The 23,346-nt window shown below is 43.0% G+C and overlaps 2 protein-coding genes across 4 annotated transcripts; one reads left to right on the top strand and one right to left on the bottom strand.

The window, feature by feature from the left end:
• The first annotated feature begins 1,122 nt into the window (after positions 1–1,122).
• ttc33 (tetratricopeptide repeat domain 33) lies at positions 1,123–12,634 on the top strand. 3 transcript variants are annotated; one of them, XM_080510457.1, is made up of 5 exons: positions 1,123–1,201; positions 1,497–1,733; positions 5,458–5,539; positions 7,787–7,918; positions 11,709–12,634. In XM_080510457.1, exons 2-5 carry the CDS (start codon positions 1,498–1,500, stop codon positions 12,096–12,098), a joined length of 840 nt encoding a protein of 279 aa, XP_080366583.1. In that variant the 5' UTR covers positions 1,123–1,201; position 1,497; the 3' UTR covers positions 12,099–12,634. The 3 variants fall into 3 exon arrangements, with proteins under 3 accessions (XP_080366583.1, XP_080366582.1, XP_080366584.1); XM_080510456.1 differs by having other exon boundaries at positions 1,138–1,209; XM_080510458.1 differs by having other exon boundaries at positions 1,151–1,209; positions 1,466–1,733.
• Positions 12,635–15,603: 2,969 nt separating this feature from the next.
• On the bottom strand, positions 15,604–19,447 carry ptger4b (prostaglandin E receptor 4 (subtype EP4) b). Its single transcript, XM_080510692.1, has 2 exons — positions 18,394–19,447; positions 15,604–17,367 (listed from the first exon to the last, which is right to left on the bottom strand). The coding sequence occupies exons 1-2, from the start codon at positions 19,171–19,173 to the stop codon at positions 16,825–16,827; spliced, it is 1,323 nt and encodes a 440-aa protein (XP_080366818.1). The 5' UTR covers positions 19,174–19,447; the 3' UTR covers positions 15,604–16,824.
• Between the last annotated feature and the right edge of the window lie 3,899 nt (positions 19,448–23,346).

The raw sequence follows: 23,346 nt of genomic DNA, 5'->3' as shown, positions 1-23,346 counted from the left end.
AAAAAATAGTGCTCCCTCTTTTTACGTATCGTTTAAATGTTGAACTGTCAATATTCATCTCTTCTGACACTGAGCTGATGGACTTTTCACCCTTGACATCATTGACTGGTCTCCCCGTCTCTTTAAGGGGTTTTGAGTCCCAGCTTGTTTTCCTCTTCTACGATGTCGGCATGACGCCCTTTCTACAATGGTTAACATATGACAAACACACCAAATCTCATCGATCATACTCATCTAAAATACCATTTAAGACCATTGAACCTCAACTTACCCTACGGCATGGAGCTCAGTTTTCCTCACAACCTGAGGCCTCACTTTGCTCTGTAGCCACCAGATTAGGAAAAAGAGCCTTGCCTTCAATTTCAGGCTAATCTTTAGTGATGTGATTTGCATGATTTCTTATGTTGGCAAATCACTGATATGCATAATATATAATTTTAGACCGAGATAAATTTGCTTTGGCATAGCAGTCATTGTACCTGTTATGCAGAAATTTCACTTTGACAAGCAAAACTTTTTTTTAATATCAAATATTGCTAACCCTCATCTCACATGTGCTTCTCTGCATGGCTTCCTGAATCTGAGCGTATAACAAAAATCAGTACGGTTACAAGGGGTGGTTCAATTTACCCTCTGGCTTATCTTACTTCACTCTCCCGTGCACTGTCAACTTTTTGGCAATGAAAAAAGTTAAAATCCTTATTCTCAGATCACAGGTTTCTTTGGTCATTTATACATTTCGAGGAATACGTGTGTAATGTAGTACTGGTGTGATTAAATTACATCCATACACTTTACAGAAAATTATCATTTTAAAGGAAAAGTGATAACTGATATTTCAAATTGAGTTCGTGTCTCTTTAAGAAAAGATGTAAACACAGTTTACAGCTTCCGAGTCAAGCTGCGTTTACGTGTTCTCTCCAGAGTGGGAATAAGTTCATACGCGGGATTCCACAGCACCTGAAATTCACACAGACCAAACACGTTTATAACATTTATTGTTTTCTGTATAATATCGATAAGCAAACGACCGCGAAACTAATCAAAATCAATGAAACCATTTAATGTTTGGGTATTTTCCCAATTCATTAAACCTTTACCGATTTCCTTGAACGCAGCACGACTGCTCGCTCGCTCCGGACGGCTAATGCCTGCTAGCTTCTGTTAGCTTCTCCATAGTTCTTCACGGAAAGCAGCTGAGGTGTGTGGGTATGCGATTTTATTTGGAATTAAAACATGGGCATGAAGTGTGTTGAACATAATCAAGTGCAGTTTAAAAAAAAAACCCGGATGTACCGAAGTATTCACAGCAGGGTTTGCTAAGTCGTGGCTAACGCGTGTTAGCATCGATGTGACGTTTGTTTATGTTTACAAAATGTTACACGCGTGTCTGTTTGTCTTCAACAAGACACGCGTCGCGGTGTGTTTTAAAGTCGTGCAGACTGTCACGTTTGTGCTTTAATAGCTCATCATGGGGCCCGTCCTCTCTTCTTAAGGATGGCCTCGTTCGGCTGGAAGAGGAAAGCCGGTGAGAAGGTGTCCAAGTCGGTGGTGCAGCGGTTCGAGGCGGAGGAGGACAAGGCCGCGCGCCGCCCCAGGAACGAGGAGGAGGAGGAGGTGGAGGTGGACTGGATGGGCGCCGTCAAACGGCGCAAGGAGGCGCTGCTGGAGGACTGCGCCACCCGCAGCAGGAGGCTGAAGGATGAGGGTACAGCTCTGGCTGAGGAGGGCAGGTGAGGATGGTTGTAGGACAAACTCGTCCACGGATGAGATTTCAGATTTGGTTTTTCTTTTGGGTTTTTTGGAGGGGGGATCTTGTATAATGTACTTTTACATATTGTTATTTCAAATTGATGCTTTATATACTTTTCCAGTGCAAAGTACACGTGATGCCACGATTCTCCACAGGAGGGCGCCATTGCACTGAGCACAGTCTCATTGTAGTATGGGATGTTTATGTCCTTGTTAAGATAAACGTCAAGATAGATTAAACGTCTAAATCTTTGTATTATTAAAGTGAAGATGTAAACACGGAAGTAAATCTGATAAAAACTTTGAAAACAGAGGATGATTTCTAATTGTGTTTAAACTGCTATTATTATTAGTTCACCAGGCACTCTTTGTTTTTAATGAACATCCAGAATGGCATCACTTTTTTTTTTTTTACACTTCTAGAAAACGATTAAACGGGCAATCCTTAAAGTCTTTCTCACAGTGATTTACCTTTTTAACTAAATAGGCATCACTTTGTGAAAGCTCTCTCTCTCGTCCAGCTCGCGTAATGGCCGCCTGTAATCTCGTTTACGAGAAGAAAGTGGATATTTGCCAGGGGAAATGAGGTCTTGCTGCTCTCTAATGGCTGTCTAGAGGTTTGAGATGGTGTCTGGTCCATGATGGAGGCCGGAGTTTGTTCCACTTTTAACCATATTGACCTCTGATGTCAGCTTGTCATTACGAAGGTCTCTGAAGTACCCGTGTGGGAGATGAGCAACATGTTGACCTCTCCTGATTTTACCAGGAGTCTCAAGATTGCGCTGCTGTTTTCTCATATGGTTAAAAATGACAACAAAGTTGAATCTGTACATTTCCTACGCCGTCGAGAAACATTTAGTTTTCTACAAACTATAGAGACTGAGTCAGAAAGACAGTTAAAATCAGCTTCAATGATTTATTACATAAAAATAAAAAAACAGCACCCACTAGTGGCCCTACATGAAAAGTACATTGTTTTCAGTGTTGCCGCCCTGTTAGTCTGCAGTGGGCCTGAATGCTCAGTGAAGGCGATCACAGCTTACCACAAGTTCGAGTGTCCAAGCCTCCCGTAGTCCCATGAGTAATACACATGACTTTATAAATGCACGGTGATACATAACTCACATTAATACCGATGCGTGTGCAGAGTTCAGTAAATAGACAGAGGCTTTAATCACGGTAAAAACAACACAGTGTCACACCCTGGTGTCACTGCCTGCGTCATTATCTCCAGTGTTTATGGGGAAATGATGTCAATGCAATCTACGTATTCTTCGGCACCTCTTTAACAATGTATTTACACATTTTCTGCGATTTTAGTGACACGAATGCTTCGTGTGTGCTTGCAGTACATTCACTTCTTTAAAAAAAAAGAAATCTCAGTTTCTTATCGAAAAGTTATAGAAAAAGGGAAATTAGTTTTTGTTTCCGATTGTTTCCTCTTAAAAACACTAAAACCAGCTCTGAGACATTTTTATCATTATTACTGGTTTTTAATGTTTTTTTTTAGCTGTTATATTGAGCAGCTGGATGCTGTTTTGAAGAGGCGTTGGAGTCCTTGTCCGGATAGCAGCCGAGTCTGATTGATGATAGTAAACAAAGTGAAAATGTGTGAGGCACATGTGAAAACCTCTGTGGCCATTTGGTTAACTGGTGACTCACATTTTACTTATTCCCTCTTTATTTCTCTTGAATTCTTACTAAGTCATAAATTTTTGAGAAGCACTGTTCGTTCTGCATCATTTCAAGCTGTCGTGCTCCACCCGGTGTAGCTTATTGCCTAATATCCTCATGAGTTTGCAGATTTACATGTTGTTTTTTTTTCATGTGATGGTGAAATGTTCACATCGCTTCAGTTGCATTTCCTCTGTTCTCTTTTCTGCTTCTGACACAATCTGTTGTTCAAAGTTGGTCGAAAACTTTTCTTTCATTTCCATTTTTGTAATGACTTTTTTTTTTTTTTTTTTTTTTTTTTTTTGCATTAACTATATAATAATAAACCAAAGAAGAAACAAACAAAACTGGATGCAAACGAGAACAAACAGTTTTCCACAGGAATCATCTACACTTATTTCAACAACTTTATCCATTTTGTCTGTTTCACAATATTAATAACTTATTCTCAGAGACACAAACTGGGGTTCATACATTTCTAAAGTTAACACCATGTAAACCCTTCAAATTAAATTATTTTCTTGCTCAAAAATCAGTGACAAATGTGTAAATACATGCAAAAAGTACTGTGGTATTGCTTACTGGTGAGCTATATGAGCTATGTGATGATTTTTTTTTTTTTTTCGAAAGCCATATTGCATCTTGAACTCAGTTTTCACAATAAATTGTTTCTCCCCATGAATTTAAGTAAAAAAAAAAAAAGCTAATTTAGGAAGTTGCTATATTATTTAATTGGGACTGTTTAAATATACTGAGATTACAATATATTACTCAAAAGTAAAGTATTTCTTCGCAAGCTGTGTTTCCCTGTCTGTCCTTTAATTACTGCACAAATCTTTCAGGACATCCGCCTCCATTTATAAACAAGGTGCCGATATGACAGATGCGTTTTACGTCCAGGGTTTCACGTGTGTTTGACCATCAAACCGGTTTTTGATTCAACATTGACTGAAGGGGAGAGATTGTGTCTCGTTTTCCAGTCACGTGGGCAGAATCTCGCTGAACGGAATCCCGGCCGACAAATTCACGCAAAACCCCGGCAGGGTGATGTGACGACAGCTGCTCGGAGCGATGCTCAATGCAAATCGTATGGAAATCCCGAGGGTTCCAACCACGGACCGACGACGTCGGTGCCTCGCCGTGTCGCACGACAAATCGACCGGGGAGGGTTCGTTTAGTGACTTCTGGCCGTTTGGGTGTCGCTTTGCACTTTTTTTTTTTTTTAATCGTAATTTCATCTGCAAAGGGTTTGTTATCCTCTCGATTTCCATTCGAACGTGCAAGTCCAGTGTGTTTTTATGTCCATTCTTTAAGTTGCTTTAATTCTATAGGATTAATAAATCAATAAATATATTGGAAAAATTAGAATTAAGAAATTGGCCAAATTAAAATAAAAAAAAATGATTAAAAAAAATTGGTCAAATAAAAAAATGTAATTAAAAAAATGTAATTGTTAAAAAAAAAATCTAATTTCTTGTCTTCAATGATATTCCCCCTCAACACTTCCCTTTATTTAAAAAAAAAAACAAAAAAACAAATTCTGCCTATTCACAAGCAAATTGATCCAAAATCAATCAGTGTTATTTAAAAATCTTAAAACAGTGGACAAATAAAGCTAAAAAAAAAAAAACAAACCTCCTCAGCAGTATTTCAAGATGTTTTCTTAATCATTGGGGGATTCCTGAAAAGCAGAACTGTCTCCAGTTACATGAAATACATTTCTATTAAAAACAAAGAGAGAACTAAACCGGGGGAACATCACTTCAACATTTTTTCTGATTGCAAACACAGAGTTGTCACGTCGCATTAATCATCTCGGCTGGCGCAGACAATGAAGCCCGGTGTTCGGTTTCACCGCCTTACGTGCCTCGCCGTTCCAATTGATCGTGGACCGCCGCCGTATTATCCAGTCTGGACAAAGATCAATGCCAAGCCATGTTTATCTTGGAATTAATTAGCGCAGTCCGCCCTTCAATGGACGCATGTCTGCACAGCTTCCCTCTGTTCATGTGATCCGTGTGTCTTTCCCAGGCACTGGGAGGCTGTGAAGAAGTGGGACGAGGCTATTCAGATGACCCCAGACAACCCGGTGTTGTACGAGATGAAGTCTCAGGTACGTCCGGGAATCATTTTCTTTGTTTTAAGCCGGTCGTAAAAACGGCAACTTTCTGTACCTCGTGTTCCACGTTCGGTAAATCGGTTCCTCTCGGTTCGGACCACCTGGATTTACCTTTGAGTTTATGGGTGCGGAATTGTTCAAAAATGTGCTTTGGACTCTTTTCCTTTCAAAAACAACATCGCCTTTCAATATCTGGCTGCGATCCTCCGCCTGTGAATGATCCAAATGTGCGAATCTCGTCTGAGGTGCAAATTATTTCCTATGTCATACACAACGTGCGATACGGTCCCATGTGGAATTACAAAAAAGTTAGTCAAACAGCTGGCAAGGCGAGGATTTGTCGCATTAACGAACGTGCAGGGACCGTCTGCAAATTGCAAAACCACTCCAACAGCAAAGACAGATGCCACAAAGCATATATATCGCTATGAAACCAAGTGTAGTACGGTAAGGTAAAGACTGCCGTGCTGATGCAGTGAACACCAGTAGCGTTATCAGGGTTTTTGTTTTTAAAAAAATATATATATATATTTGTCTTCGCTTTTTTTAGCGGTTTGTAATTTGCAGACGGTCCCTGAACTCAGGACACAGCTTGAAAAATGAAGTCCTTCTACTTTGCCCAGTGCTTCGCCTCACATCCAACTATCTATTATTAAAGGCAGGCGGCAGGTCAACAGTCCTTCACAGCAGTAAACACACACACTCTCACCTACATGCAATTAAGAAGTCAACAATTAACCTCAAATGAATTTGGGTTTTTTTTTTTGGGCTGTGTGAGGAAATCGCAGTACCTGGAAATTCCCACCCAGAGAGACCATGCAAAGTTGTGAACAGCGTGAACCGCCATGCCTCTGAAATCACCCACTTTTCCCTGCTATTCGCTAATCATTCGATAGAAAACGGGCTGGTTCTCATCAGTATCCTCATTACGGCGCCCGGTGACGAGAGCAGTCACACTGACGCTGGTCACTGACTTCCCCCCCCGTCTCGTTCTTCCTGTTTGATTCGATCATTGGTGAATTAAATACGTCCAGCTCTTGTCTGGAGGTGGTCCAATAATGATAAAGCTCCTCCTGCGTCATACACTTTTTCTTTTTCTTTCTCTTTTTACATATAAGGGGCCTGCTTTTAGCACGCAGTGCGAGTTATTTGAAAGATCTGAGGCCACTTCTGCTTCCGCGGTCCCGGTGAAGACGTTAGGTTAATCGCAGCTTTATGACTGTGATACTAAGGCTCGTGCGAAAGCCGCTTGGTTGAACTTTGTCATGCCGCCGTGCTATTCTTGCTTCTTTATCTCTTGTTGAAGTGGAAACTGAGAAGGGGAGAGGCGCGTTTTCGTTTCATTGTCCGTCTTTGATCTCCTGTCCTACAACAAAAGTTTATTTTACCTTAAACATGTTCAGTCAAAATACCTCGACCTTCCACAAATGAAGCAATCACAAAAGCAGTCAGACAGGTTTTTTTTTTTTTTTTTTTTCTTTTCCCAATTCCTCTTCCTTGTGGAAAACTACACTGACCTGGACAATAAAAGCCTTCCAGCACTGCCAACGATTAGATACAAAAAAGAAAAAAGCTCTGATTATAGTGGAAATACTTTGATTCTCATGGCAGCTCGTTTCCTGCGTGGCAGCAAGTAAGATTTACTTAAAAAAAAAAAAAAACTGGCCCGCACTCACTCAGCATCGGAATAAAGAGGAGTCGTAGGTTAACGAGCCCAGAACGACAGACGTTCAATGTGAGCTCCAGCGATTAAGTGAGTTACACGCAGAAGTCGCTCTGTGAGACGCTCAACGATATATTCGAGTGACTGAGTGACAGCTGCAGAGCCGTAGACCGAGCGGGCGTTATTAGTAATAGCAGTAATCACCGTTTAATACTAATATGGAAAACAAAACGAAGCCCTGATTACATGAGAATTGGTTTTCCAATCAGAAAAGCTTTACGTTAAGACGGAAAAGTTTTGAAAACCCACCGCCGTAGCCACAATGACTCCAGAAACACCGAAAATCCCGTGGTTTGATGTGTTTTTCGTAATTTAACTACACGTGCACATACAATGTGAACATTCACGTTCAAAAGCAAATCAAAATCGATGCGACACAATTCCCTGAACCACAATTCACAATCCAGATGATGGTGTTGCAAATGTGTGTTTTCTTGGATAAGCGCTGCTGAATGTGATTGACCGCAGCCGTCTGGTTTGCATGTGTCGGCTTCAAGCGCGTCTGTGTTTCTCTGCAGGTCCTCACCATCCTGCACGAGGTGTTTCCTGCCGTCAAGGCAGCCGAGATGGCCGTGAAGTTCCGGCCTCTGTGGTGGGAGGGCTGGCAGACGCTGGGCCGGGCGCAGCTCAACCTGGGCGAGGTGGACCTGGTGAGTGTGGCGTCCGTCCATCCATCCATCCATCCATCCATCCATCCATCCATCCATCCATCCATCCATCCATCCATCCATCCATCCAAGTTAGAATTAGGAGATCTTTACTCCTTCTGCTTGTGCTGCTTCCAGACGTGTATTTCCACGTTAAAGCTTTTAAACCAATCACGTTTCACCCACCGCCTGTTGCCGGGGTAAATAAATCTGCCCGAAGTGCCTTCACGTTCACTTCTGCAGGCGCTGTAAAATAAGCGCCGATCGCGCTGCCGCTTCAACCAATCGGATTTCGGCGACTCGGCGTATTCAAGCCCTCCGCTTGATGGAGCTGCACGAACAAAAATACAGTTGTGTTTATTTGGTAGCGGTTTTGCCAACCTACAATGGCTAAAGGAGAGGATAAAGACGTTTGGTTGCAAATTTTTGGTCAGAACTATTTTCAGGACGGACTTTGAGGTCATTGAACGCACCGCAGTGCAAGTTACTTTGCGCTCACTGCAACTACAAAAAGGTGACGCTCGTCACCGTCCTCGACTCCCAGAACGTTTCGGGAAAAGCAGACGCTTTTTTTTTTTAATGCAGCTGCAGCCGAAGGAGAGACGTGAACTCCGGAGTCGAAGGTATTTATTCTGGCTGGACGAACACCTACCTGCGATGAAGCGGCTTTTTATACTGCATTTCTGATGAGTTTTATAACCAGAAAAACAGTTATTTGAGGGGTGGATTTTAATCAGACCAGCACTAGTGAAGGCCTGGGTCTGAAATACACTGTGAAGATGTAACGTATGGTTAAAGCCAGCCTGCTAATGAACTAAACTCCTCTGAATAACTCTAAACTCACGTCACCGGCTCCGAGCGCCGTTGTCCCGTAATCGAACTCCCAAAAACGCGGCCAAACTTTTACCTTTTCGCATTAAAACGTGACGTTCAACGGCGCCTGTCGGTACAAGCCGAATGAAGATAAGAAAAAAAAAATCACAAAGGGCTGCAAGCAAACACGTCCAAGTTATTCACAGTGACTGAAGCTGAAACAGTTTCTCATTCAGCCACTGATGAACTCCATTTAAAAAAACCCAAACCAAAACAATAATAATAATAATTCACCTGCGTTTGATTTATTCCCCGATTTAAACTCCGCCTGTTTACGCAGGCGCTCGTAAATCATCTCGTTCTTTTGAAAGAAGGCACGAATTTGTGTTTACTACTTTTTTTTCTTTCTTTTTTTTTTGTGAACTCTCCACCTCCCGAGACAAAAACGCGTCTTTTTCAAAAGCACGCCCAGCCGCATGAATTGCCCCCCCCTGAACACGCCGGGACCTGCACGGGTTGTACGGAAAAGCCATCTCGGATGGCGGCTCCACAGTTCGGCGGCCCGTTGCCAGCGCCAGAACACAAAACACGGCTGAACTAAAGGAACCCTTCCAGGCGATCGCCGCCCCGGCGCGACGCCCTCCGGCTGAAGGGGGCCTGTCCCGAGGCACCCGATCGCAACAAAGGGAAGTGTTGAAAGTCACCGGAGCTCAAACTTTCAAGCCAGATATAGACACGCCTCTTGGGACGGATCGCCAAAAAAAAAAAAAAGAAAAAGTAAAGAGTACATCTATTTATAGCTCGACTTGTTCGGTCGAGTTAGAAAGCGTTGTTCGCGCCGACCTGTTTGAGCGGCGCCCGCCTGCGCGAATGTGATTCCTCGTTCTCGCCACACGTTCTGCTCCTCGCCCTCCTTTTAAATTTCCTTTTAATTTTCATTCCACCCGGGCTCTCGTCGGCCAGAAATGGAAAGCACCCGCGTAAACTCTCAGGCAGCTTCGCCGTCTTTGATCTCTCCTTTTGTATTTCGTTTTGGTGTGAGCGTATTGGAAGTGGAATATCTGTCACAATCCATCATCCTGAGTCAACATTTGGTTTGTTTTTGCCTCTCGCGACGCGCCGTCTGTTGTACTGTTCTAAGTCGATCTGTCCCCCCCCCCCCCCCCCCCCCCCCCACTTGCACAGATGGTTCATTTGTCAGAAACCCAATCCAGTTTCCCCCGTCGTCGTCTTTGACGGAGCCACTAGATTTCCACTCTGTCGGTTTATCTCCTGCCGACCAAGTCGCTTTCATCAGTTTTAAACAGTCACGTTGTTCAGTTAATCTTTCCGACGTGTCAATAATTTACCCTTTTTATGGCTTTAAACCGCGACCTTTTTTTTGGGGTTTATGGATCGAGAGAAAAACTGAGCTTGCGTTTCAATGTTTAGATCAAGGTTTTGGACTGAAAGGTGACATCTGTAAACTCCATACAGCTGCTGGACTCCCATGAGTCAGATTCCGAGAAGAATAAGAAGGAAGAAAAAAAAAAGCCAGAATAAAAGCAGCTGAATAATCCAAACAATCAGAATTTTTTTTGTTAATCACCTCAACATCCTTTCGTCAGACTGAGCAAAAACTCCTACGGAGGCTGACTCGATGTTCCACAGCTGTTGAATCGAGACGTCTGATCGCGGCAGAGATTGCAAGGAGGCCGTTTGTATCTCTGCTCGGTGGGACTATAACTTTCAAACCGACGCACGAGTGCACAGTCGGCGAGGACGATATTGATCTCCCGTGTAATGAAAAGAGATCCGTCATTCTGCTGGGGAGGTTGCCGCCGGTGTTGCTCACCGACAGGGCGATAATGCAGCCATGTGCCCATCATTTGTACCCGCGGCGGCTTTAATGCCATCGTAATGTGAGGATTGCGGTACGGGTGATCGTATTTCTATTTTTTTTTCAATCTGATGGAAATCTTTCGGGTGGAGAGATTTATTGACATGGACACGGACTTATGTCATCCGGCATTGGTTAACTTCTCATGGATTTAGTTTGACGAGTGCTGATCGTAAACTTTTGACTATTTTAAAGTTACTCGACGAGGGTGAAAAGCCTTTAAAATATATATATATATACACTTCAGATAAAGGGTATCACTTCTGCACAGAGAATAAACCAATTAGTGCTGAGGCAAAGACATCGATTTAATGGATTATCGAATTTGTAGTTTGAGGTTTTTTTCACGTTCTGTTCCACTATTTCCTTGTGGCTTTCCCTAGATGCCCGTTTGCTTAAAACCTGTGTTAAAGTAAACAAGACAATTTCCATTTAATTTCCAACCCGCGGTTTCCTAAATCCATCACACCAAAGCCGATACGTTTCGCTGACGTCATCTTCGGAAACCTGCCGCAAGAATGTCTGGGTTATCAAAAGGTGGCGTTGCGGCGGCTCAAGCAAAAATATCAGCACTTGACCGATTTAGCCCCCAGAAAAAGCCAAATTTTGTCAAAAGACGGAGAATTCGAGCCACGAACAGTCTGATCTGTTGTGAAAAGGGTTGTCAGTCGTTTTTCCAGTGCGAGTCGAAATCGGAACGTTTTGGCGCTTCGGTAAAACGTCAACAAACCCGGGTACCTTTTAAATGCTGGAAATACGTGTTTTGTCTGAGCGTGACGACGACTTTCCTTCAGAGAGCTTTTGACGAGGTATTAAGAGATGTACGTCAACAACTGAATCTGGCGACTCTTAATTTTCATTTTTCTCCCTGTGGAGTCACTTTCAAATCTTTTAATATGTTCAAGAGCAGTTTTCTTTCCTGCGTCGACCACTTTTACATCCCCCACTGCTTTTTACATTTTCTCGAAACTGTGCTTTAAGCGTCCCGCAATCCGATCATAAATCCCCCCCCCCCCATCCCCCCATCCCCCCCACTGAAACCTCGCTTCCCAAGCTCACGTCGGCTCTGTCCATCACCACCCCCCCCCCCACCCCCCGCAGGCCGTGCGGTCCTTCCAAGTGGCCATCCACCTCTGCCCGTCGGAGCGCCCCCTGTGGCAGGAGGACCTGCGGTGGGCGTGCAGGCTGCAGAAGCAGCAGTCGGCGACCAGGGCGAAGCTCCGGCAGGAGGAGGAGACCAAGCGGCAGATCGAGCGCGCCCCCGAGCTCAGCCGCGACTACGACGACTTCGAGTCCGACGAGGTGCTGGCCGCCTGCGTGGCGGTCGCCGAGCGCCAGACGCGCTACGAGCGGCTGAGGAGGACGGCCGTGGTCGTGGACGCCGAGGGGAACGTGCAGAACGTGGTGGCGGAGGCGGAGGGGGAGGAAGACGCGGCGGCGGCGGCGGCGGCGCCCTCGACGGAACAGTTCGTCAAAGCCAGAGGGCTTTAAGTGGAACTCGTCCAGGTTTTCCGTTCTGGAAAAAACACACCGCGTGGATTTCGAGCTTCAAACCTCAGAGGCAAAACTTGTGTTCTATATGTGAGGAATTAAAGGATATTTGACTTGCGTTGATGTAAATGGTTCATCTTGTTTGTTGTGACGTATGTTTATTTTGAGTTTTACCCATTTCCAGGCAGTTCGGAAGAAACGCTTCTCTTTCTCTGATATATTAACGTAAACTCTGAATCTTGTCGACTTTGAATAGCACTTTCAGCCTTCGGGTTACATTTTCTTTTGATATATCTGGACACTTTAAAACAAATAACGTTCCACTCGGGTGGTTTTAATAAAAAAAAAATAGACTTCACACAGTAGCTGTTTGCAAAAAAAGCATCTTGTTTAATAATAATATAAGATGAATAAAAGTTTCAGATTTCAGAAGAGTGTGTGTCAATCTTTTCCAGGCAGTGTCCGCCCCGCTTCGTCAGGTTTTGATGAGAAACATGTTTCTGGTGAAAAAAGGAGGATGAATCCTCAGTAAATACTGTAAAGACGATGAATAAACTTGGTTTAAAATTGCTGTTTTGTGTCCAGCGGGTTTGTGTCTGATCCTCGTTACGGCTTGGCGGTGAGTTGTGTCACGTCTTCGGACATCATCCCGACAAAGCTTCAAAAAGTGGCGTCCGAAATGACTGCCGATTGAAAAATAAGTCGTATTACCCGCTTTGGCTAAATGCTACTGCCAGCATGTATAAACACTCTCAGTGGGAGTGTGTTGTTGTTAATATGTCATCACATGAAACTTAACATTTTCTCTTAGTACAGAACACCGTGTACGGTGCAGGTTGATAAAAGCTCCTGCTGGACGGAGAAACTAAATATGAAGTTATTAGTATGACGCGACATCCAAATATTTAAAACCCTGTCGGTGGCATGCAACAAAGAAAGTGTTAAGAATTGTATTTTTTTTAAAGAAGTTCACTGCCCTAGCCCTAGGAGATCATACTGTAATTACATTGAAACAAGAATAAACATTTTGGATGTTTTCTTGTTTTAATTAATCTATTAAACGGTGTGAAATCGGGACTAATGTCATCAATTTACATGAAAACAACCACAAAGTAAACTTTTTTTCTTTTTTTTCCCTAAACAAATGAAATGAAAACATTAAAACACGCCTTTGAGTTGATTTTTCTTTTCTTCGTCACGATCTAAAATGTTGTACATTGTTTTTATTTCAGCTGTTGTGCGTTTTCTTATTAAACTGAACACATCAGGCCGTTCAAAACACTGGAATTCTGCACAGTATGTAAACTTTATGGTCTGTAGGTTATATATTATGTGTATATTACTTTAAAATACACACATACACATATACACACTGACTTCCCGTTGACCTGACCATCAAGATACTATACAAACATGTATATAGACTTATACTAGGATTAAAGAAGAAAAGAAAAGAAGCACAGTCTTCCGGCTGCTCTTTTCCAGAGTCAGATCATATAATCAGACACGTTTTTCAGCGGATGTTCTTCTTGTCGGGGGGGTCAAAGGTCATCCTCATAAACCCAGATTAGTTGATTAATGACCTGCTCGTCGGGGATTTCGATTTCCGTCGGAAAATGACCCCCCCTCCTCCCCTTTTTAAACGACAAACATAAATCTATAGACGGTCAGTGTGAACATGGCTGGCTTTTTACAAGCATATAAGCTTTTGGTATGTTTTAAGACACATTTTTTTCTTAATTTAACTATGAAAATTCAACAAAACAAAGTCCTTTATTCGCGTTTTTTTTGGACGCATTTTCTTCTCGTGCGAAAGTGGATCTAGATCGGACAAAGGATGTTGAAGAAGATTGAGGGATCCAGGGAAGGAGGACTGTAGCGATAGTGTAACTGAAGACATGCAGTTTGCAGGTCATGAGGGCAGAACTGATAAAAAAAAAAAAAAAAACGAGTTGCAGCATACTTTCATGCGAATGCCGCAACAGCATTAACAGCATCCACTGGTCAGCAGAATCAGTTCTGGTATTTCCTGAATGCAATCCAAAAAGATAGCTAATGAGCACGCTCCAGTTCCATAAGCAGGAAAACAGGATGTCGCGGTAATTAAATCTCATCTATTAAAGTGTGTGACGCCGTCCAGGTGGAAAAAAGACTCAGCGCGTCGCTTCCTGAAACCCGAAGCTTCGTTTCACGTTAATCCAACCAGTGTTTGCTCGTTTTCTACCTCAGCGAGTTCTTGTTTGTTTATTTAGTCTTTTTTTTCCTTTGACACAGTTTTAATCGCTCTCCGCTCTTTGAGTGGCAACTTCTGATGCGCTCGCAGGCCCTTTATGCCTCCGACGGCCTGTTGCATGCCGTTAACTGGAGAATATTCCCGGCATCAAGACGGGTCGTCCTCTTCGCCCCCAGCTGTAAAATCCCGTCACGACTGTTTTGTCAATCACCGTTTCCCCCCGGAGACTCCACGGCTTCAGCAGAGAGATCTCCTGGTCCGAGGACGCCGCTCCCTCTTTAATGGGTTATTGTTCTCCCAGGGTCGCTTCACGGCTCTGGACGCCCGCCATGGACTCCGAGGAAACCATGTGTGTGTGTGTGTGTGTGCAGGTGAGCGCCGTCGCCATGCCATCGGCATGACTGGACGTCTGTTTAGCTCTTCAGGATTTAAAGGGGAGAACGGGTGACATAGTTTCCTGCCAGCACATTGGTGACGTGCCAGAAAAATATACATTTGAGATTTTTTTTTAAATGTTATTTTTATAATAGCACTTGTTTTTTTCAGGGTGAAAGTGGCATTTAAAAAACAATTGCATCTTTGACTTTCCACCTCTTTCCCTCCTTTATATCCCATTTACCATGAGGCCCTTTAATTCAGGAGTGTCACACATAAGACCTGTGGGTCAAAACTGTGTTCTTAAGAGTTTAAAAAAGCATAATGCAACAGCTACAGGAGAAGTTCTCTGTGTTTTCCTCTGCATTTTGCACCAGAAAGCATCATTACATTGACTTTATGCTCGAATTTTTGTTATTTTCTGTCCCGAGCGCTTGGTTTTTGTGAAGACACAGACATTTTCAAAACTACAGCAAAGAAAAACTTCAAAGTTTAAATTGAAAGATCATTATGCCACTATTTTACCGATGTGGTCCACTCAAGATACATTTAGCCTGAATATGACCTCTAAAATATGTACAAACTGAATATTTTAGCCGTAAGGTGTTGCTTCTAATTCACGGTTACAACCATTACAATGTCAAGTATACAAGCACAACTCTTGTAAAGTGGTTTAAAATGAAGCAGAATCAAACAAATTTCTATTTATAGTATCCTCTAAATATCTATTCCCCCTTGAAAACTATCTTTACCGTGTTGTTGACAAAAAACTAAACAAAATACATATTTAGGAAAGCAAATACTACAAAAAGAACATCATTCAGTTTGATTCAAATTCCTATCCCAAACACAGAAAGTTCAGAATCACCGTGAAAAGTTAACAACTTTTATTTTCTGAAGTTCGGTACAACAGTTTGTTCACATGAATAACGAGACACGAGAACATGTATTGATATTTATATCAATGTTTATAGCAGCACCATATTAAATGGCATATTAAACCAGGAGACCCACTTTAACGAAAAAAAACTAAAACAAAACAAACTAATTTACCCGACGGGACACTCAAGAGGGTTTGTGAATTTCATTGGACGTCAAGATTTGAAACAATTGGATTAATTTGAACCGATTTGTGCAAAAAACGACGCGCCGGAAGTTGTCGATGAGCGGTTTTTCGATTAAGAAGCTACTCGAAGAGGCTTCGTATTGTCCGCTAGTGTCTCGCTGCGAGAAAGCCTCTTCATAGCTGCCGTTTTGTTATGAAATGCAGAGGTGGTGGTAAAATTCTGGCTTTCGGGATCACAGTGCTTTGTCCACCAGCGTGACCAAATTGTCTAGAAATGTCCCCGACATACCAGGGGGGAGAGAAAAAAGCAAAAAAAAAAAAAAGAAAGTGGAGGATGGAACAAAAATGACCATGAACATATTCATCTTGTACCGATTTAAAATGGCTCCAAAGTGTGTGGACCTTCTCACAGAGAAGAAAATGAGACGTACATATCGCATACTTCAAATAAGTTAATATAGTAGGAATACTCTTTCACATTTTTGAACATGAGTTATTTACAGAACACGACAAACAGGCAAGAAGTGGTTTTGAAATTCGCAAAGTGCAACAAAAGAGCTCCAATTAGGAGTTTGTTTGATTTCTTCAAAGAAATCACACTTGTGGTTGAAGCCCCGTTTACACTATCTGTCAAGTGAAGAAAAAAAAAAAAAAAAGTCTTAATTGCATTTCGGGTGTCATCTAATCTATCTGACCATTACGTTTCACATCATTTTTCTATTCAATTTTACATTTTACTTCTATTTTATTCTCTTAGATTTTTTTATTGGTCATGTTTTTCTCGTTGACTGGAAATCGGGAAATTGTAATTTCGTGCCGGCGGCCAACCTGTGGCCTGACGTGCTAACGACACCGTTGCCGCGCGAACGTGAAACTTTTCTGAGACGAAAACACACAGAAAAATAAACAAACCCGACGCATTTTCACTTGAATTGTCGCGTAAACGAGCCCCCCCCCCCGAGTCAAACCGTATGTCGTGATATTGTACGTTATTGATAATGGATGATGAGTCCACAAAAATCTCTACAGACGCGGATCGTGCCGATGATGGGCTATATGCACTTCTCCTGTATGTTTGTGGTCTCGGCGGTGAAAGTCACATGTAAAGAGTCCTTGGGGCAGACTGAGAGCCCCCGGAGCGCCGCGTCGGACTGCAGGAGCCCCCTCTGGAGCCCCTCGGCCTCACGGGGGCCCTGTAGCGTCTTTACAGCCGGCGGGCTGGAGTCGCCCGGCGGCCCCGCCGGGACCGTCCCCGTGCCGTCGGACGGGTACAGGAAGGTCTGCGAGGTGCTCGCCATTTCCTGCAGCCCCCGCGACATCAGCGACGGCGAGTCCCGCGACACGATGGAGGAGGAGAGGGGACCGTCGGCGCAGCGGAACTGCCCGCCCCCCCGCCGCCCACGTCCGCCCATCTTGCAGAAGAGACACTTTATCTTCTCCATCAGCTTGAGGACCACCGTCTTCCTGAGGAGTATGTAGATCCAAGGGTCCAAGATGGCGTTGACGGAGGCCATGCGAATGGCCAGCAGGTCTTTATTCAGCCCGTGAGGCTCTTCTGTCTGGTTTTTGTAGAGCTGGTTCACAAAGATCCTCAACTGGAGACAAAAAAAAAACAATGGTAGAAAAAAAAAAAAATCATCCACAAATTACTTGAATGACACATAAAAGCAACTGCATTTCATGAGCTGAAATTATCTCAGTGTTTTCCGACAAGCCCGGGCTGGTCCGCACTTCATTTTACAAGAGTCATATAATTGTTTACTCTACATATTTGTACACAGTTGGCACGGAGTGGTCACGTATAAACAGATTTCTGGGGAAGCACAGCAGCAGCACCGGATGGCAGCGGGCCAACGAAAGCAGTTCAAACTGTCATCAAGAGTGAGCCTTCAGCTATTGGGCTTCCCCAAAGTCTCATCAACAGCCACTCACTTATCAGGCCAAAACCGTAAACACCTCAATGTTTGTTATTATTAGGAGTTTTGAAAAGAGGGTCCCTGAAGAATCACTCACGAGGCCCATAAAAATGCTTCCTCTGATCATATTTATAGTGGCCATAAAAGAGGGTTCTCATGACAATTATGAGATTTCAAACGTCACTATGGTTCAGATGGTGCAATCATGCCAACCTTATCAATATGTTTGAGCCTGGTGCAGGAATTACTCAGCTTAGTAACTTGAAAAGGGAACTTTGTGCCAAAAAAGAAACACCCATACAACTTCAGAGAAAGCTATGGACGCTTAGGTGTGTTGATGTGTGTCGTCTCTTCAATTTGCAACAATGCAAACACTGGCTCCATGCAAATGCTGTCTGGGTGAGCAGCAGAGCGATCAACTTCACTTGTCTCAAAGAGAAATGCGTCATTGAAACGCAGACGACTAAAACCAGAACACAGAGTTCAGAAACCACGCTGTGGTGACTACCCGCCCCCTGTCTGTTTGTTTTTATTCGAAAGCGCATTTTATGAGCTGTTTTAACCTAATTGAGATCCAAATAACTTTATTTAACCACTTTTAATGAGTTCACTCCCTGTCTTCGGGGTTTGCCTTCTTCGAGGGGACTTCTCGTGCGCACACATGCCGTGCGTAAAACTCGGCATTGTCGATTTTCCGATACTTACCACTAAAGGAATGGAGCAGATGAGAACTACAGCGGAGGTGGCTATAAGCAGGATCACCATCTGGATCTCCGCGCCAGCCAGTCGTCTAAAACTCCGCCTGCGCCGGAGCTCCGCGATGCGCCTCGGGTCCGTGCCCAAAGACGTGCGCCGGATGAAGCGCTTGTGCATGAGGATCAGCGCCCCGCACACCATCACGTTGCATATGATCGTGGAGAGCGCGGCCACCGCGTTCACGCCGGCATACATCAGATTGAAAGTCTTGAAGGTCGTGTGGTTGTTGTGCCAGTCAATGAAGCACCAGGTGCCCGGCCTCTGGCGCGTCACCTGTCCGAGCCCCAAGCTGGGCAGCGCGCAAAACGCGAGGCTGGAGACGTAAATCGCCAGAAGAGTCAGCGCGGCCAGCTTTTGGTTCACGTACTCGTTGTAGAAGTACGCGTGGTTTATTGCCAGAAACCTCTCGACTGACATCGCGAACACGATGCTGAGCTGGACCAAGAAGAAGAAGAGCAGGATGAAGCCGAAGTACTGGCACAGCGGGTCCCCGCCCGGCCAGGCGCCCTTCATGTAGGTCGCAATGGTGACGGGGCTGGCGAGCAGGGTGCCCAGCAGGTCCGTCACGGCCAGGCCAAACACGAGTGTGTAAAAAGTCGTCTCTTTTTGCTCCTTTCGTGAAATCCGAAGCACCACGATGGCGATGACGTTTCCCACCACCCCGAAAATGAACATGATCACCGGGATGGTGGGCGGCTGGAATCTCCCCGCTGCGGAGGTGTCGTTCATGCCTGCAAAGAAAACTTTCACTGTTTCACACCGAGCAAAGGCTTTTCTTTCATATCCGAAGGGGTGACAAGTCCCATTCTCCGAGTTTCTTTAAAATAAACTAAATCAAATCTATCGCCTCCAAATATCGCTTTTACGCACGAAGTCCAAAACTCCACATTCTTCTCAAAAGCCACGAGAGGAGTTCAACAACAACAAAGTTCATTCTGGTGTTGTTGTTTTTTTCCTGGTCCGATAAAGATGCTCCGAGCCTGCAGACGGCTTGCGCTGCACGTTGTTGTCAAACTCTCAACTGACAGGGGAGTTTCCTCTCCGGGCCGCTGACTGCAGCTCCTCCTCGTTTCATCGAACCAGTGAGAAGAACCGCAGTCAAACTGCGCGCAGCGCAAAGGTCTCCACTGCGGTCTGCTGTGCGCACACGCACCTCCGGGGACGTGAAATCCTCCTCTGTACCGTCATCCTGCAGGTGGCACCTCACTGAAGAAGATAACTAAACTACCATTACTCAGCAATATTGCTATTATCATTATTATACAACTTTGTATTGGTATTGCACCACACAACAACTCACAACTATCTGGTCTACAGGAAATATAATATATGTTTTATGCCAGTATATTTACAATAACAAGGAATACAGATATTCAGTCTGTTATTTTAGATATTGAACATATATGTTGGTGTTAGTGAGTGTTTTCTTAGTGCTGCTGAAACACAGTAATTTCATGTTCACGATTAATACATATGCAAATCTATTGTATCTTACTCCTCAACAAACTTACATCTTCACAAAAGAAAAAAAACCCTCAGCAATTTATTTTCGGGGGGGGGGGGGGGGGTTAATCCACATGTTCACCAGTGTTTAAGTTACTTGTTACTTCCAGTTACTATTAGTCCATCTTGTTTTACTCCAGGTAATTACAGTAAGTGTGGGTTTTGTTCCATAATTCATTGAAAAATCAGATAATCTACAACCCTGGAACTGTACAGGTGTAAACAACCCTGTATATTTTGATGTTTTAGGATCAGCTGTTTTATGCATACAACTTGATAAGTCAAATATAAGATTGAAACTTTGCTTTAAAAAAAAAAAATCTATTTTCTGCACCGCTTTATTCAACTTGAGAGCTGCTGATCTCATCTCATCTGATCTCATCTGATCTGATCTGATCTCATCTCATCTGATCTCCTCTCATCTCCTCTCATCTCCTCTGATCTGATCCTAACCAAGGACGGGACAGTCCAGAGGAAACATAATTCCTAGATACTTCATTAAAATGGAGGAGAATAGTTACTTATTAGTTACTTAAAATTGAACAGTGACTAGTTACTTGCAAAAGTAACTCGTGATACTTTCACGGACCTCTCTTGATTGAGACTCGTCTGTGGCGTCCGATGACTGATCCACTTGTCAAATTCAGCAAAATGACAACGGTTAGTCGGTTAAAAGCTGGCGTGAACAGAGATACTCATCTACTGGAGGGTTGTACTCATAAAAAAAAACTGGTGCAGGCGTGTTGTTGTGCACACACTGTGGAACCTGATCTATTAACAGGATGCACTGAGATACATGGACACGATAACAGTCGGAACTCATCTGGAGAGAGCCGGACCTGTAAAAAATACTGCCACAGTGAACTTTATATTTAAACTTTAAAGTTTTTTTTTTCTTTGCTGCAGTGCTGAGTGAAAGTGAAAATATCTCTTTTTTTTTTTTTTTTGCAAAAACAAACAACTACAGCGGAAAATGACAACAATTTCAACATAAAGCCAATTTGAATGATGCCAACAAGTGCAAAAAAAAAAACGTGAAAAGTAAAACAAAATAAAAATTTGCTAATCAAACAGTTGACCCAAAATAATCCATATCCGTATCTTTACACAGTCCTTTAAAATCTAAGTAGGGAAAATAAAACAAGGGGAAATTACACTATCGTCACTGTTTTTGTTTCCTGCCAATAATTTATCGCCGGCATCTTGATGTCTTGTAAAAAAAACGCCTCCACTCTTTCAGAAGCTTAATCACATTTTCCTAAACCTTAAGGATTAAATAATTCTGACGAATGTCCTTATCTGATATCAGATAAGGACATTCGTCAGAATCCTTAAGATTATCCGATTTGATCCAAGTTGACTGATTTTTCTTTTACACATCATGTAGTTGATGGACATTTGAAGATCTCAGTTTGAATCCAGTTTATTTTACAGTCTTGACATCTCCTAATATCATGTCAGTATGATGTGGCTTGGTTAATTTTATTGCGATAAATCAAATACGTTCAGTAATTACCACCCAAATGTGTTTTTATTTATATAGATAAAGCTTAAATGTCATACTTAAAGTCACGAAATAAATGACAGTCAACTTACAGAGAATCAATAACCTAAGATTTACATTGTATTTCTATTTATTATCCCAGACGTCTGCTCTTATACTTGTTGATGCATTTACTTTGGAGCGAAAAGGCCCCTTGAGACTTTTATTTCTTTAAAGCTATAAATAGGCTCCTACATTTAGCCGGTTCCAAATTGTGTCCTGTGACTACTGTCACATAAACAAAACAACTCCCAATACCTGTGAGGCATAAACATGCAACTTAAAAAAAAAAAAAAAGCATTAATACTTATTATATTCAACACATTTTCATCAATGTTTTATTAACTTTGAGACAAATGTCTAGATGTTTATTCAGCAATCGTCGTTCATGGCCAGTGAAGAACGTGTGTCGGAGCAGGATGTTGGTGTTTGTGTCACAAAGCGGCAGTGTGATGTTCTTCGAGCTCCCCACCAAATGTACTCCACCAACATACTTGCGAAACCTTTTGCCACTTCCTGTGACCTCAGTACTTCGTGTTCGATCTGACAAAGAGAAGCACATGCAGGTACTTTCTTCTGAAGCGTTGGGGGGGAGAAAAAGAAACGTCCCTGTAACTTTGGCTCCTTTTATTATTGACTAAATGTAGGATTTAGTATTTACAATTAACATAAATTGATGTGTTATTAAGATGAGAGCAGCTACAACAAGAAAGACAAAAATGAACGGATATTTTGAGATCAACATAAATCACCTTTTATGAGCAATAATAGAGATTTGTGAGGTTTTTTTATGTCTAATTATAAATAAAAATTCAATCGTAACCATATTCCGTGTGTCATTTTGTTAGAGAATGCTGCATTATGTAACACATTTAAATTAAATCTGTGTTATAGAAAGGGTTGTATTGCTGTTTTTTTTTTTCCATTGTGGTTCTTTCAGAAACAATCATCCGTCACAAAGTGTGTGTTGTTGCACTTTAAACTACAAGAGATTCTGGGATTGCGCTAAAATGCATTTAAACTGAGGAGGAAATGGATTCATCTGTGAATAAACATCTTCTGAGTCGTCCGTCCAGCAGCACGGCCTGCTCCGGACGACGACAACACACTCCGATATCTGCCAAGAGAAAATACTTCTTCACTGGCACCGTCTGCCGAAATCAGACTCGTGTTTATTTTATCTTGAAATTCCGATAGGCGAATCTGATTCGTGACCACGACTTGAAAGACCATAAGAGAGAGCATGTTTTCTCACAACCCCTGCCAGTCGTTTAGTTTGGATCTGAATTGTGGTTCTCAACCAGATCTGTCAATACTTAAATACGGTTACAGCGAGGATGAAGTAATCCCGCCAATGCGCCGGGTCAGCGGTTTCTTTCTTACTCGCGCTTACTAATGCTGAAGTCAGAAAACATGCTGGGATGCCTCATCGAGAGCCGTTTGGGACAAATCCCATACAAACCCACATTCCTGCTAATCAGGACTCCTGCCACTGCTCATGTTTGAGGTGAAGATTCAATCTCAAGCTAACCTCACTGTAACTTTTACTAACGCTCAAGTAAGGATCAATCAAATTCTCCTCCTGATGGGCTGGTTGGACGAGAGCCATATGTAGTACCTGAGTAGAACTCCTGGTTGAGATCAGAGTTTGGTGTCTCTCTGAGATTCCTGCCGATGTTCGGGTCAGAGCGAGGTTTTGGTCGCCATTGATTTTTAGGACGACGAGTTGGAATGATACGTCAAAGCAGAATTAGCAGTTTTCTCATAAATGCTCAGGTCAGCTCATGGTTGTGATTATAGTCCGGTTAGAGCAGAGTTCAGAGTCTGTTTCCTTACAGTGGCCCTCTGGTGCAAAC

This window comes from Blennius ocellaris, assembly GCF_963422515.1.
Source record: "Blennius ocellaris genome assembly, chromosome: 15".
Taxonomy (NCBI): domain Eukaryota; kingdom Metazoa; phylum Chordata; class Actinopteri; order Blenniiformes; family Blenniidae; genus Blennius; species Blennius ocellaris.
This window is presented reverse-complemented; position numbering and strand designations above follow the sequence as displayed.